Below are 14,510 nucleotides of genomic sequence, written 5' to 3' on the forward strand. Positions count from 1 at the left end.
TCTTCAATTGCACGCCCTTTATATTTCTCAAACTTCTATGTGMCACTTCAGACAAGGAATGAAAATTTTCTTCAAATCTTAAATTAAACTTTTAAGCTCCCTGGCATCACAGGATTATTCTGCCTTTTAAGTAAGCTCTACCAAATGGAGGAAAGGCAGAAATGCATGCAGATATCTTGCTTTGGGGACTACAGGAGCCAGTAGGAAAGAGTTACTGGGGCAAGATGTCACCATATTAGAAAACCATGCAACAGCAGAAGAWCACCACCAATACTGAAGCAGTTATCTAACACAAGTCTTCTGATGATGTGTCAGCAAATTTCCGAAGTCTACTTTCTTTTAAAGAAAGTCAGAGTTACTTGAAAATAACTGCCTTTAAAAGTAGGAAAACAGTGAGTTGGAAAGTTCAAGCCGAAAGTTCTCCCACATGCACAAAAAAAAAATCACACTAATAGTAACTGACAGAGCCTTAATCATAACTTAAAATGCACGTCAATGCATTTGTTTGCTTTCATTATGAGGTATGAAAATACTGCTACATATTTTTAGAGCTGCTTTGATCTAAGAGATGAAAGGAGAAGTTGAAGATAAAGCTGCACCAGTATTGAACTAGCATCTATCCCATAAGTAACTTGAATTGGATAAGTCCTGGGAACTGTAGAACAGATTAGAAGATTTCCAGATCTTCTATKCACAGAAATGACAAGAAAATAACTTAATGGCTATATACAAAAGCAAAGAACAGTTTAGATCCACTCAAAGAAAATATCTATTTCTGAGTGTTCAAGCCATCCTAAAAAAATACACACAACCATGCCTGCAAGCAAGTGATAYGTAAAGGTATGTACTTACCCTTCGCTAAATTGCAAGGAAAGCAACAGTAAAAGAGAAAACAGAGGTTTAGCTTAATCCTTCCTAGACTTAGCCATGGCAAGTATCTAGTAAGAAGATACAAAACCATTAGAAAGGAAATAGATTTTGATGATAAAAGCCTTAGCAGCATGCAACCCTCCCAATTCCTTCTAGTTTTCCTCAAGTAATTTTACTTCATTTTGGAAAGTGTCTAGCTGTTCTGTGTGTTTCCCCCTCACCAGTAATTAAAGAAAAGTTTCCCATTAAGATGACTTGGCAAARGGAAGGAAAAGCCTTGCCTTACTCATTTTCCAGCTAAGTGAGAAAAGGATGTTGGGGGAGGAAAGCTCAAACCTCAGCTAATCTCACATGGTCACTATTATGCCTAGAGACATGGTACAACATATATACCTACTTGTTGCCAGGTTTTTTTCCTTCCAGTGAGTTTAGATGTTGCTCAAGGGTCTCCATGAGGCTGCTGGGAGCCTTGAAAGCAAAGACAAAGATACACACCTCAATGCATTGCAGTGAGCTAACCAGACCTTGAAACCCAGCACCAGCTTCCCTGAAGTCCACCACATGCATTTCCTTTATTTACACCAGTGTGGAAATAGTGGATTTCCACATGCTAGAAGCATTCAGGCAAATCCAGTTTTTAAAAAGGTATTACTGTGTCCAGATTTGCAGAGAGACCATGTTTACCTCCACTATGCAGCACCTGAAGCCTAAATCCAGAATGTGKCTGCTTGTCATGTTTTAAATCAGTGTTAAACTGACAACAGCACAGGCATCTGCAGGGTTAATTCTAAGATTCATAGGTTCGAGGTCTAACTTTCAGTTTTGCCTGTAATCAGACCCTCAACACCTCTTTTCATGAGCAGAGGGTTASAAAGCATTTGCAGTCTAAACAAAGTCCTTTCCAATGCTCCCAGAAGGAGCAACTTTTGGCTCAAGATTCCCAGCATCACAAAACCATACAGCTGCTCTTCTCAAAATGGTACCCTGGCACCATTAACTGTGCAGCCAGCTCGAAATTCAGAAAGATCCCTATTTTAGACATCTATAAAAAACTAGGCTTTTTCAGGCCTTCCTGATCTTAGGTTTTATTTTAAGCAACCTTTTTGTGGTCAGCAACCAGTACCCCCAGGCATTTGCTATTACAATGGTAGATAGAAAAAGTAGTTGTAAATGCACACTGGGCTTAGCTACTCCAGCATAAAAMTAAAAGTCTGGATATGTAGACTCCTAGAAAATCAGGGAAGAAACCCTTGAGAGATAAAGTAGCATATAATAATTGAATATTTCATCAGAGTTACAAGKTCATCAGTTCACCAGCCTCTAAACAGGGAATTCTCTTTGTCAGTCGCTTTCAGATCAACCAGATTTCCTGACACCAATACCTATGATGTTTTTCATAAATAACATCTCTAATTTTAGGGCAGACATAGTTATCAAACAAGTCAGTTTGTGATGCTTGAAAACAGACTATTCACTGCTCCTATACTGAAAAACCAGCTGGCTGGCTGAATCAGGTATTTCAGGTTGCACAGAACCTGCCAGTACCAATGCACAGCTTAGTGTACTCWGAGTGTCTGCATATTAATTTTAGCATTAAAACCAGTAACTTAACACATGCAGAAATTTAAAATGCTCAAAATAATCTTAAATGACACACTGAGTTTAAATACATCCCATGTACATATGCAATGAAGAGACATCTTGACCTTGCTSCTTTTATAGGCATATTTATTAATTTTCAATTCATTTGGGCATAATGAGAATTGGTTAAACATGAATGACCTAGTTATAAGAATTCTTCAGCAGCAAGTAAAAGAAGAAAGGTAAAACAAACTAAAAAAAAAAATCCAGAGAGATTCAGACTTCTATGTATTCCAAAAGGCTTTAATGTAAGATATAAGTTGTGTGACTTTAACATGTAAGGAAAAGCTATGTTTAAAAAAAAAAATTAAAAGGAAGATTCCATGATTTACTGTTACCAGCTACCTCTAGACAATTTAGATAACTTACCAATACTTTAGTCACAGGTTTCTTAAAAACTGACAAGGTAATGCAAAATTTGTCTTTCAAACAGAACTCAAGAGAGGAAGCTTCAGAAAATTTCTACCCAGAGACAACAATTTAGAAAGAAAATACTATCTGGTACCTAATTTGCAACAATAAACATTGCTTCATTTCTTCTAGATATTGCTTTAACATTAGATAATCTATCAGTCTATTGTGCTGGAGCCTTAGATATGGGCTCCCCACCAGCAGCTAGGGGCAAAAGTGTCATACTTTAAGAAATGCTAGTAAATAAAAAAAAAGAGCCAAGATCTTTAGCTGCAGAGATGTCTTCTCAGCCTCCAAAACTTTGCAGCCAAATGATGAAGTCCAAAGATGACAACTACAAATGTGAATTACACYACTGGGACCATTGTCTGGATTTACCAAATACGTATACACGGAGWGTCAACACAATCAATTTCTTGCAGAATACTACCAACTATTGCCATGGCTTTCTATAGGAATTTAGGTATACCAATGATACTGTATAGCCCTAGGTGCTAATGGTTAGCTGAAATTCAGTTTTATTATTCACCTTTTATTTATTTCTCTCTGAAATACACTGCCTAGGTTGTATACCTAAGTTACACAGCATGTTGCAGGTTATCTTAGCAAGTGAGTCCCAAGCAGCCTTTGGGAGAAGACAGYTATGAGTGACTACCTGAGCAGCAGGAAGTTGGATGAGATGTCATTGTAGATCCCTTCCTTCCAAAAGAACTATTCTGTTTAAAAATGTTGATTCATGGGGTGGAAGGGACCATGAGGTGGCAGTAACTAAGGTGCTGCTGAGCAAGTAGGACACTGACTGATGATGCAGAACAGGCACAACACAAGTAGAAGCAGATAYAAGTGCCACAGAAGTTCATAAAATGACTTTCATTAACTGGGTTTCAGGTGATTTCTTCTGGTTTAAGGACTTAGCTYGTGACTGACTGGACTGTGTTAAAAAAAGAGCCCCTGAGGCACAAAGTTAGGGGAACATACTACATCAGCAATTTCAGKATTAGGTCTGGTATTGCATATCCTGCTTTTCTCGGCTGAAAGAGTGGCCAGACTTTATAGYGCCATTGTATCTCAACTCCATAAAGATAAAAACTCTCCACCGTCTCATAATATCTCACTTTCAGAATCTTTAAGTGGCATTTAGCCAAGAGAGACACTATTCTGATGCTGATTTAAACCAGCCTTTCCAGAGGCTATCAAAGGCTGCATGAACAAAATCTATATGAACAGTTGGGCTTTGCTGCTGCTAAGTACTTTGGTTTTCTCTTCTGTTCCAATTTTACTGGCATCAAAACTGCCACAGGTGAACTCCTCAGCATGGATCTCTTCCTCTAAGTAAATATCCTCTTCACATTAAGCACAAAGGAAGGCATCCAGGGCAATTTGCAAGTGATACTTCAAATGGACCAGCAGCTACAGCATGTTAGGTGGTATGRCTTCCTACCAACACTTGCATTCCTGGTGGGCTTTCCTAACTGCAGAACTTTTATTCATTATACAAATTCAAAAAAAAACCAAGAGAAGCTTACCTGTGTAAGATCAGGGATATCACCTTTGTCAATTCCAACTTGCTGTAGAGATAAAAGAGTAAAAGTAAAACTTAAGTGCATTATTCCACTGCAGCAGGCATTAATTTTATATAGCTCTTCAATCTATAATTTACTCTGTCTTTTGAAAACACTATAAAATTAGAAAGCACCCAGTAGCTACCTTCAACAACCTGCAGTAGTCTTTTTCCACCCCCCCCACAAATTAAATAAAAGGATAAAATAATAGAGCTTGATTTCACACACATGAAATTCATACTCTATACTGAAATATACAGGTCATGTTCTGTAGTCTCAGAGGACAGCAAATTAAGATCTAAATATGCARTCTTCCACTAATGGCTCTGTTGCTTCACTATGGTTCCTCAGAGTGATTGCTAGTTTGGCTTTTGCAGAAGAGCAAGCTCCACTGCACCTCGTAATCCTGAAGCACAGTCACTRTAACCCCTGCCCAGAAAAGCTGACCTGTGTCTCTAAAGTACATTACTCCCTCGAGTTCCATATTCATATCTGACATTAYAAGTCATTAGGGAGTCTATCAGGCTTCTCCACGGATAAGTGAATTAGCAAAGAAACAAACTTTTTATTCAGCTCATTACTGCTGTCCATTATAATGAAGCATGAAACATGGAAAATGTCCCACCCTGTGCCAAAGAGTCAACTACCACAAATGAGAATCCAGCAAAGGAGTTAATTAACCATGTAATATTCCTATTATCCACATAAGAGGATGATAACAAAGGACAAAACCAGAAAAATCTCACATTACATTTAACTTTATGTTGGCTGCAAAGACTAAAAAAMCCAATTTACAAAACCTGCACGCTTTTATTCCTAATTTATCTATCTTCCTCTACCCTGTCCTAGAAGTATGTATTTATTACAATATTTCTCAAAAAATACTGGAACATTTGAAGTCATGTCATCTATTAATTTAACCAGGAAAGTTGATTTTGGCAACACCATAGAGACATGAAAGTCCTAAGTGGGGCTTTAACTACAAGAGCTGAACAAGGAGATTCAAGATCCAGATCCATTTATACACAATGAGACAGATGTTTAACAAGTGCAATTAATATTTTACATTGGTGCTAAAAAAAAAGAAATCACAAAATACTGAAGTGCCAAACTCCAGAAGAGTGAAAGCCACTTACCTCTGCAACTTTAAGAAACTCTGATACTCTGGTCATTCGAGTTAGAAATCGTTTGTAGATTTCAAGAGCATCTTTACATTGTCCCTTTTTCATTTCAAAAAATTTCTCTGAGGAAATAATGTGGTAAATTTCAGTTAAGATGTCTTATATCAGGTCTTACTTCAGCAACTCTAGTTTTCAGAAAAATCAAGTTTCAAGAATATGACACTACATTAAAATTAACTACTTGGATATTAATCTAGTGGCATTCCTCTTGCCTAGTATAATTTAGAAGTTGGTCTTGCTGAGCTGCTAAAGAATTATATAGACCATAAAATTGAATCCCAGCTGGCCACAGCATGGTGTGTGAGGTCAACCACTTTTTTAAAGACTAAAAAGTAGCTACCCAACTTAAAAGTCCAAAATAATTAATGATATTTAAACATATATTATGTCCTCTCCAAACTGTTTTCACTCCGAAGAACCGCATTTTTTTCATTTAAGTAGCTCTCTAAACTCCATTTGTGTAAATTATTAAACAGAGCTGCCACATATTTCAACCCAAACTTAAGCTTTAAGTAGCAGTAGACAGTGAAATTTCAATTGAATTTTTCTGCCCAACCCATTGTGTCATGCTGGTGATCACAGCAGGCTGCCTGAGCTTCAGAGCACGCTCACAGCCTCCTGTACACTTTGTAGGCTGATGGTAGGTAGGGTTCTGGAGGGGATCCASTTCTGGCAGTCATGCTTCCAGGCAGATCAGGAATGTTTTTCAGGAGTGTATTCACACAAGGCTACCACATAACATTATCACTTTCTGCAACTCTCTGAAATGAGGTTACAGCCCAGTGAGGCTGGTCTCCCAGGCAACCACTGACAGGACAAGAGGACAGTCATAGCTATGCCAGGAAAGTTTAGGTTGGACATTAGGAAGRAATTCTTCACAGAAAGGGTGATTAGATATTGGAATGGGCTGCCTAGGGAGGTGGTGGAGCCACCAACCCTGGAAGTGTTTAAGGAAAGACTGGATGTGGCACTTAGTGCCATGGTCTAGGTGACAAGATGGTGTCTGGTCACAGGCTGGACCTGATGATGTCAGAGTTCTTTTCCAACCKAATTAATTCTGTGATATATAACAGAAGAACTGTGGGCATCTTAAAAATGCAAAAGCTTTTAACTTTGCAGGACATATTACACATGCTCACACAGCACTGCACTTTTTTTAGGCACTTTTAAGGACGTGTGAAGACCCAGACTCAGATGAACACTATTGTAAGAGGTTACAGCTYAATTTTTTTTTCTCATTTCTGACTAGAGAAGTCAAGAAAAATGTAGCTTTAATGAAAGTTRAGGAAAAAAACTGAAGCAGATCTGAAACTGATTCTTCACTTGCTTATGGTATGTGAAATAAAGACTCCAGGCTCCTTACCTAGTAAGTTAATAACCCCATCATTGTAGCAAGCAAAAAGTTTGATGAGATCTTTAAACAGAAGCATGAATGCAGCATTTATGACACCATTTGTCAGTTCATTTGGATGAACCTACAAATAAAATATCAGTTATTTACAAAACATATGTCAAATGGACTCAAACATTTTGGCTTACATCAGGTATTCGGTGCTGGTATAGACAGAATCAAACACTGAAGTTTTCACGCTAAGACACTGAACAAAAGCTTTGGTTAGCAGATCMAGGATTGCTTTCTTCACCACTCCAAAACAGTCCACTAAAGCAGAGGAATATCCACATCAACAGTAAACATCTTAGTCTTGTCTTCACTTAGTGTGAAGAAGAGGAAGGCGGAGATGTTATTAACAGTTTTAATGAAATGAACAAAAGATGTCAGTTTACAGCAGAACTTAACAAAACCCCAATAGTCTATGAGATAATTCACTTGGATTAATGATGCCCAGACCCTTTCAGTTCTCACATTAACTTGGGAAGAAAATACACACTCTTTTATTAAAAGATCCTGCTTTTCTTAAAAAGTATCTCCTGAGAGCACTACCACAATTCCTATGCCATTTAAGGAATGGAAAATACATTGCAAGACATGTACTTCTCAGCCTTTCCTCTGAGAGCTGTAGTGGGCTCTGCCTTCCACCCCAAACTGTATCTAGCTGCCCACCAACAACAGAAGCACCCATCCTTCAAAGAGCTCTTCAAAATGTTACACTGTGCCTCCTACAACAATTGATTCCTGCTTTTATCCTTAGATCAGATAAACAATCCCACCAACATTCATGCCATGATAAATATATCATACACACTAATTTCTATGAACAGTCTAGATTAAACTTTAGCCAATTTAGTTCACAGCTGAAAACCAGATGAAGATTTTGAGGAAGCCAAACAATGTACATGTGGTATTTCAATCCCCTCCCTGCCCAATGAAGTTGGTTGCCAAGAGACAGAAAACTGAGYATTCAGTCTCCTTGTTTTGCCCATTTCTTCCCCCTCACTGATGCAGATGAAACTCCAAGTTCCCTCCACAAAACCAAAAGTGCAATCTTTACATTTAATATGAATGTGCAAGAGCCATCCTTGGCCACAATCCCTCAGTGGGACACTGAAAAGGAGATTTTTTTGGCCCACCCTAGGGGATGATCAGTAAAACACTACCTACAAAGTGAAACATGTTCATTATAATCATCATTTATAAGTGGCTAGCCAGTGTTATTGCTAGGTCAGCTTCAATACATACATCAAATTCAAGTAGTGCATCAATTTGTTCCTGTAATATTGGCATACTCTTCAGCAGCTTTTCAGGAGCCATTGTTCTCATTACACCTTCAGCTCTGCAAGAGGGAACACAGATCAGAAGCCATGCCACTTCCTCTCTCCCTTCCCCCAAACTGATCTGTTGTCTAAAATTTATGCCTAAAGCACCTCTAACTCATTTTAAACCATTTGAAAGGCACAGTCTGATTCTCCTGCTTCTCATGTCATCATGAGAGCYGGTGTGAAAAACACTTCATCCAGCCACCCTTCCTGACAGCAGGTGAGGAAAGGTTTGAGTGAGTTTTAGAGTGATGAATGCGAGAGATTGATCTCTTTATGGAAAGATTACACTGGGAGCTTAAATGACTAACTAGAAATACTGCCACAGAAGTACTCAGAGAACTGATATGTGCATGAAGTTTGTTATGAATAGCTAACAACAACTCATTGCTGACATGTCCATGGACATGTAGCATTTCTTATGTGTCATCCACAGTCTTCCAGAAGCCTTCAAGCATGGTCATTTTTACCTCTGATTATGACAAAGCTGCACAACCATCATGATGCATTGCCCTGCTCTGACTGCACACAGGTGTATATATGCAGACTGGAAATGCATACCCCTACTCTTCCTTATTTTATGCTACACTCTGAGGCAGCACCTTGTTCTGAGCACCAGAAATAACAGGCATAGAAAGCCTTTCCAGGAATACACAGCAAGACAGGAACAACAGGATCCCCTCCAGCCCAAACTTTATTTAACTCTCATGGTGCCCACTAAGGGAATGGCATCCATCTACACAGCAAAGCTGTTACAGTGGGCCCTACACCTTCTGGCTGTTTGAGAAGCAGGGGAGAACAGCCTGGTAGTGATGCCTGCATTAACAGGTAAGAATCCCAAGCTGCAGAACACACCAGAATTGTCAGAAGGATCCTGTATGCAACTCATGATTAGCAGGAGCATCTTTAGCATGCTGTTAATTAAGCTGCACTTTCAGTGGGTTTTATGCCACTTGCTGTGTCATCTGTGTTTCAAGAGAATCTAGAGCCCTTAAAAGTCCCAGTTAGAGAAGTCAGAGACCAGAAAAATGCTCTCATAAATACCAACACACAACTCTGGACTGGGTTAACCTATTTTTTAACACAGTCCTTGTAGGAAATAAAAGCAGACTCTTACAACCTCATTCTGTTCAGTTTGTAACTGTTTRCTCTGCTGCCTGCTAAGAACTTCAGGTGTTCACTTCAGACTCTGCTTGTGATCAGACATCTTTGTTCAGGAAAGTGTCTGGAGAGTAATGAAAACACTAAACATAGTTTCAGAGTGTTTCCTTCTCCAAATCCTAAACACAGTCTCACGGCAGCACATTTTAATGAGTTAGATTTAAACCTAGCCCTGAAAGCTCCTAGTTCTGTAAGGCACTTTACTTTAGTCTTCAGTATTTGCCTTACCACCCAGTATTTCCTCTCCTCTTTGGGTAATTTTTAACCAATTACAGATACTTTAAAAATCTTGTGTTTCATTGTAACTACCCAAACCATAAAACAAGAAAGTCACCGAAAAATTAAAATTAAGTGAAATGCCAGAAATAAGTTATTAATGAGTCAGGCAACCTTATTAATTTACRTATCTAAACTTTGCTTACCCTTTCTTCACTCTTGCAAAGTCAAATGCCATTTGTCTGTAGGAAAATGCTTTTTCATTCAAGTATCTACTATAACGCCTTATAAAGGTRGACATGTCATAACCTGCAAAAAATAGTTACACATTTTACACTTAATTTTCATGCTTGCTGGGAAGTTCTTTAGTAAACGATAATTTACAGTCAACAGGCCCAAAGATTATGTTATTTCTCTTACACATGCAACCTCACATACAAAACAGGCATCACAAGACATCTTCCAGCTTTGGAAGAAACATCAGTAGTGGTGCACCAAAACAATCTACCACTGTCCTCTGCTTCCAACAGATTCATCCARTGTACCAGTGGCATTGCTCCTGGGGAAACCTTCTAGAGGCCCCGACATAGTTATGGGGTAACATTACTTTGTTGCAAAAAGTTACACCTCTATTAATGGAGAAAAATATCAATTTAGCAAAAAGATTTTACTGAACTTGTACATGACTGCCAGGATAAAGCTCAAGTTCAACCTAAACACCCTTGATATTTTATGTATGTTAAGCACTCCAKCTCTTACAGGGACCTTCAAAATTCCCCTGATTAGATTTACCAGGACAAAGAARTTGTGATGGCATCCACAGCCATTCGTGCCTTCCTTGACCCGTTACACCAGAGATCCTCAGGCACACAACACTGCATCAGCTGCCTCAAACTTCAATCACCTTCAACTAGGACATCTGAGCAGTTAATATTACAGTCTATCCTTCAAAGTTTCTTCCTCCAAGCCACAGAAATGTGTATGGAAGGCAACTCATCTTCCTCTTCAATCCAGGTCCCTTTTTGCTACTTTTTAAAAAGTCCACATCCCTCAACCTAGTAATTGACTGTATTTTTTCTTAATATCTCTCAGCATTAAGCATGCCTGCCAACTCAAGTGTAACACTACCAAATSTGATGCCTCATTATCTATGATACACTGCGTACTATCCATGAAATGGCAATTTAAGTTTAAAGAAAGTGATGAAGAATAAAAATGCATGYATTTAACAGAATTAATTGCTGCCAAACACCAGTGTCTTTGAGCATATAGATACACACATATATCAGGTTTTGCTTAGATGAACACACTCTTAGTATTTGCTTAGCTTTGCTCCTGCCCTGATACCACATCTAAAACATGCTTTTTTGATGTCACATGTCTACATCAAGAGAGGAAATAATGTGACATTGCTTTGAATTTGCCCATTATTGCAGAATTCCTGTAGTCTGCATACAATCTACAAATATTCTCTGGCAGCTGAAGAATTACATTTTCCCCCTTTTCTAGTAGGCCTACCATGAAACAAGCTTTTCCTCTGTTAATTGAGGGCACAGGAAAATTCACTCATAATTCCAGAGCAAAGAGTAGAAAAGCAGGCTTTGTAAGATGTAGAGGGAACAAATCCTTAACTTCTAGCCAGACCTTTCTAAATTCATTATTCAAATCAAAACCAACCAGTTCTTTTGATGCCAACAGCCCCACCATTAAGAGTTACAGACAATGCCTAAAAAGCAGTGTCCCCAAGCAACTGAACTACCATTTAAGACAGTAAAAAAATAAAAAAACTAAATGGAAAGGTATCAATTTCAACTTTCAGCATCGACAGGAGTTAAGGAGATAGCTGACCCAGCACTTAAAGGATTTGTGCAGTTTCACTTTTTGGGTAAAAATATTGCAGAAGATGAGAAACATTGTTTTGAAGTTGTTCAGCAGTTCACCTGTGCTGCTGTACTTGTTAAGTACTTATAAAAAGACTTAAGTAGCACATTTTTATATTATTTACATCTTATGAATGAAGGAGCAAATTAACAATAGTATCTTATTTAAAATCTTGTTAAGATTACAGACATAAGTAGGCTTACCATGGGATCCACTTTTGTCCAGAAAATTGCTGAGGTTGAACAATGTGTTTCTAGATGCCAGGTACTGAATAAATCTCTGCAACACAAAATAATTTTTCTTATCACAGGCTGTATCTGAAGGCTTTGTACCTTCTAGCAGCAAGATTACCAGTCTGCATTCAGCATACAACATGAAACCATTGATTGTCTTAGCCTGCAATACCTTCCTCTAAACTTTTTTTGTCCATTCAGATTAACTATTTTTAGTCAGAATCTCTAGTAAATATTCTACCATATAAATAAAAAATGGATTATGTGCCAAGCACAAAACACATTGCAATAGAAAAAATAAAAATGTTTAATTCTCAGGGATTTGAGGGAGCACAAGATTTATTTGCTTACAAAGCACATATTCAGGCTGGCCCCAGACTTCTCAAACCAGCAGCCCTCAATTTCAGCCAAGCTGAGGGCCTGTTTTAATAACAAGCAAGGCCCCTCAACAAATACGGAGCCTAACAGCTTGAAACAATTAGAGAAATCAGATGAGAATATCAACCAAGACTTGGAATGGAAAAAGAGGAGTAAAAATTTACACTTTCATTGCATGAAAACACTTTATATACAGCAGGGAAAAATTGCTTCACAGTCATACTGAAGTTCTTTAAATACACTGTCTTTTTTTATGCAGACATACCTGTCTCTACAGGTCAATAAAAAGCAAGGAAAAGGAGAACTTGATCCCAAAGGCTAGCAAGTTGAATTTACAGCTCCAGAAAGATTTTAACACTCATGCAGACAAGGCAACTATTTGGATGGTAGTATACCCCTGCCAGAACATCAACTTTGACCTTAGTCAAAAAATCCCAGGTAGTGCTTTATCTTGTGTACCTCTGTTTTTAGAATCAAAGAATAAATTGTCAACATCCTGGCACAGGCTGTGTCTTGGTCTTATGTTATGGTTTTATAAATGGAGAGACACATGAACAGTTCAACTATTGCTAAAGGTAAGTTTTTTCTTGGTCAAGAATCATTCTTGCCTTTTGTTCTCAGGTCCTTACTGGCTCAGGCAAGATGCYTCTGCACTACTGGCATTTTTGGCTTGGAGTGTTTTCAGTGCCAGTATGGCCTTGAGAGAGCTGTTTGCACTCACCTCATTGCCATGGACCATTAGATGATGTGTGGTGACTAAGGCTTTGAATACGACCACCCAGCTGCTATTTGTCGCTCTCTCAAAAAGTGTATCAGCCATCTGAGGGATATTCACGTTYGTTTCATTCGTGGCTTGGATCAAGTCTGTAGGAGAGAGAAAAGGAAGGTGCTAAAATACAGTAAAAAGTTTGCAGCCTGGCCAAGTTCTCAGACCACCAGGCTGCAGGCCATGGTTGTGATAAATAGCAAGTTCAGTGCTTACATTCACAATAAAAAAAAAAAAAAAAGAAACGAAACCATCAATAACAAAAACCCCAAACTGAGATTATATTAGTTGCTGACAGCAAAAGCTGACAGCAACTCTTTTACCCAACAGTAACAGTTTTCCAACAATTCTGTCCCGAGCTATGACCAAATATTTCTCTATCTTTATCCCAGATGAAGTCAGGCTGCACAGCATCATGACTTTACTGCTCACAGGTTTTTAAGTTAATTGTGGGAGCTCATTACCTCTGTGTTAGAGGAATAGGTACTATTGAATTCTTCACTTACAGGAAATATGTCACACACACTGAACCCAGTCACATCAGCAAAAAGAGGTATCACCACAAAYAGATACTCTAGTCATCCCAGAGGTTGTTTAATCATCAAGCTCCAGCACATCTCCTAGAGTTTCTACAGACCCAGCCAGCAGAGGAGTGCATTCATGCATGCATTAAGACCTCTTCAATAGCAAGAGACAACACAAGCAATGACTTTAGCTTATACTGAAACAACTGCACCTCACATAAAAATCAGATATTAAAGTGTCCTGGGGAACAACAGTAACACACAGCTTGGTGTCCTGTACCTTAAGAAGATGTAGACTTGCACAGAAGAGTACAAGAAGGTAAGTAATCAAATCATAAACAGTCAGGCAGCAAGCTTTCCACTATCCTCCATATCCCACACCGCTGACAGGATCTGTGATGAGCTATTTCACCTTTTATCCACAGACTCCAATTAGGCAGCCAGCAATTACCTTCTATAGCTACCAGCTGTTTTTGAGACACAGCTGGAAAGTGCATACTGCAGCTGAATGACCAAAACCTGTGTGATGCCAGACACAGCCCTAGCAAACCTTGAGGAGACAACTTCGTGCAACACAAAGAGCACTGAAATGGATCTAATTGCAGGGCTGAGGCTTAAAGTTTGAAGATCTAAGTAGAAAAAAATTTAAAAGTTTAACTACTAGACTAAGCATTATCTGAAAATACTCATCTTTTACTTTCCCTTAGAGGAATTATTGTTAATGATTTCTTCTCCACCCCCAGACTAGAAATTTTCCTCCAATTATTCAAGTCATTTAGTGATGACAGATATTCTACCTCAAAAGCAGACAGGATATTTTGKGATTGATCCCTGCACACCTAAACACTGTAAGTCTAGAGAACTTGCTGTGCATCACTTGGACAGCAGTGTCACCACTTTGCAGACTTCCTTTCCCTCCCTGACAATAGTTCAGGTTTTGTTTGGTTGGTTTGTTTTGTTTTAATTCCTGG

At 38.6% G+C, this 14,510-nt stretch overlaps 1 protein-coding gene across 1 annotated transcript in view; it reads right to left on the reverse strand.

Moving 5' to 3' along the window:
• Window positions 1–14,510, reverse strand: part of SNAP91 (synaptosome associated protein 91) — a 62,884-nt gene that overhangs the window by 31,711 nt on the left and 16,663 nt on the right. Inside the window, exons 3-11 of the mRNA XM_057368769.1 lie at window positions 12,971–13,113; window positions 11,842–11,917; window positions 9,964–10,066; window positions 8,304–8,397; window positions 7,029–7,140; window positions 5,621–5,727; window positions 4,449–4,490; window positions 1,268–1,338; window positions 818–938 (exon numbers count right to left, since the gene is read on the reverse strand). Of these exons, the coding sequence (XP_057224752.1) occupies window positions 818–938; window positions 1,268–1,338; window positions 4,449–4,490; window positions 5,621–5,727; window positions 7,029–7,140; window positions 8,304–8,397; window positions 9,964–10,066; window positions 11,842–11,917; window positions 12,971–13,113 (869 nt within the window). The remainder of the gene's footprint in view (window positions 1–817; window positions 939–1,267; window positions 1,339–4,448; window positions 4,491–5,620; window positions 5,728–7,028; window positions 7,141–8,303; window positions 8,398–9,963; window positions 10,067–11,841; window positions 11,918–12,970; window positions 13,114–14,510) is intronic.

The sequence above is a fragment of the Malurus melanocephalus genome, unplaced genomic scaffold (genome assembly GCF_030028575.1).
Source record: "Malurus melanocephalus ecotype Western Australia unplaced genomic scaffold, MMel_1.1 scaffold_4, whole genome shotgun sequence".
Taxonomy (NCBI): domain Eukaryota; kingdom Metazoa; phylum Chordata; class Aves; order Passeriformes; family Maluridae; genus Malurus; species Malurus melanocephalus.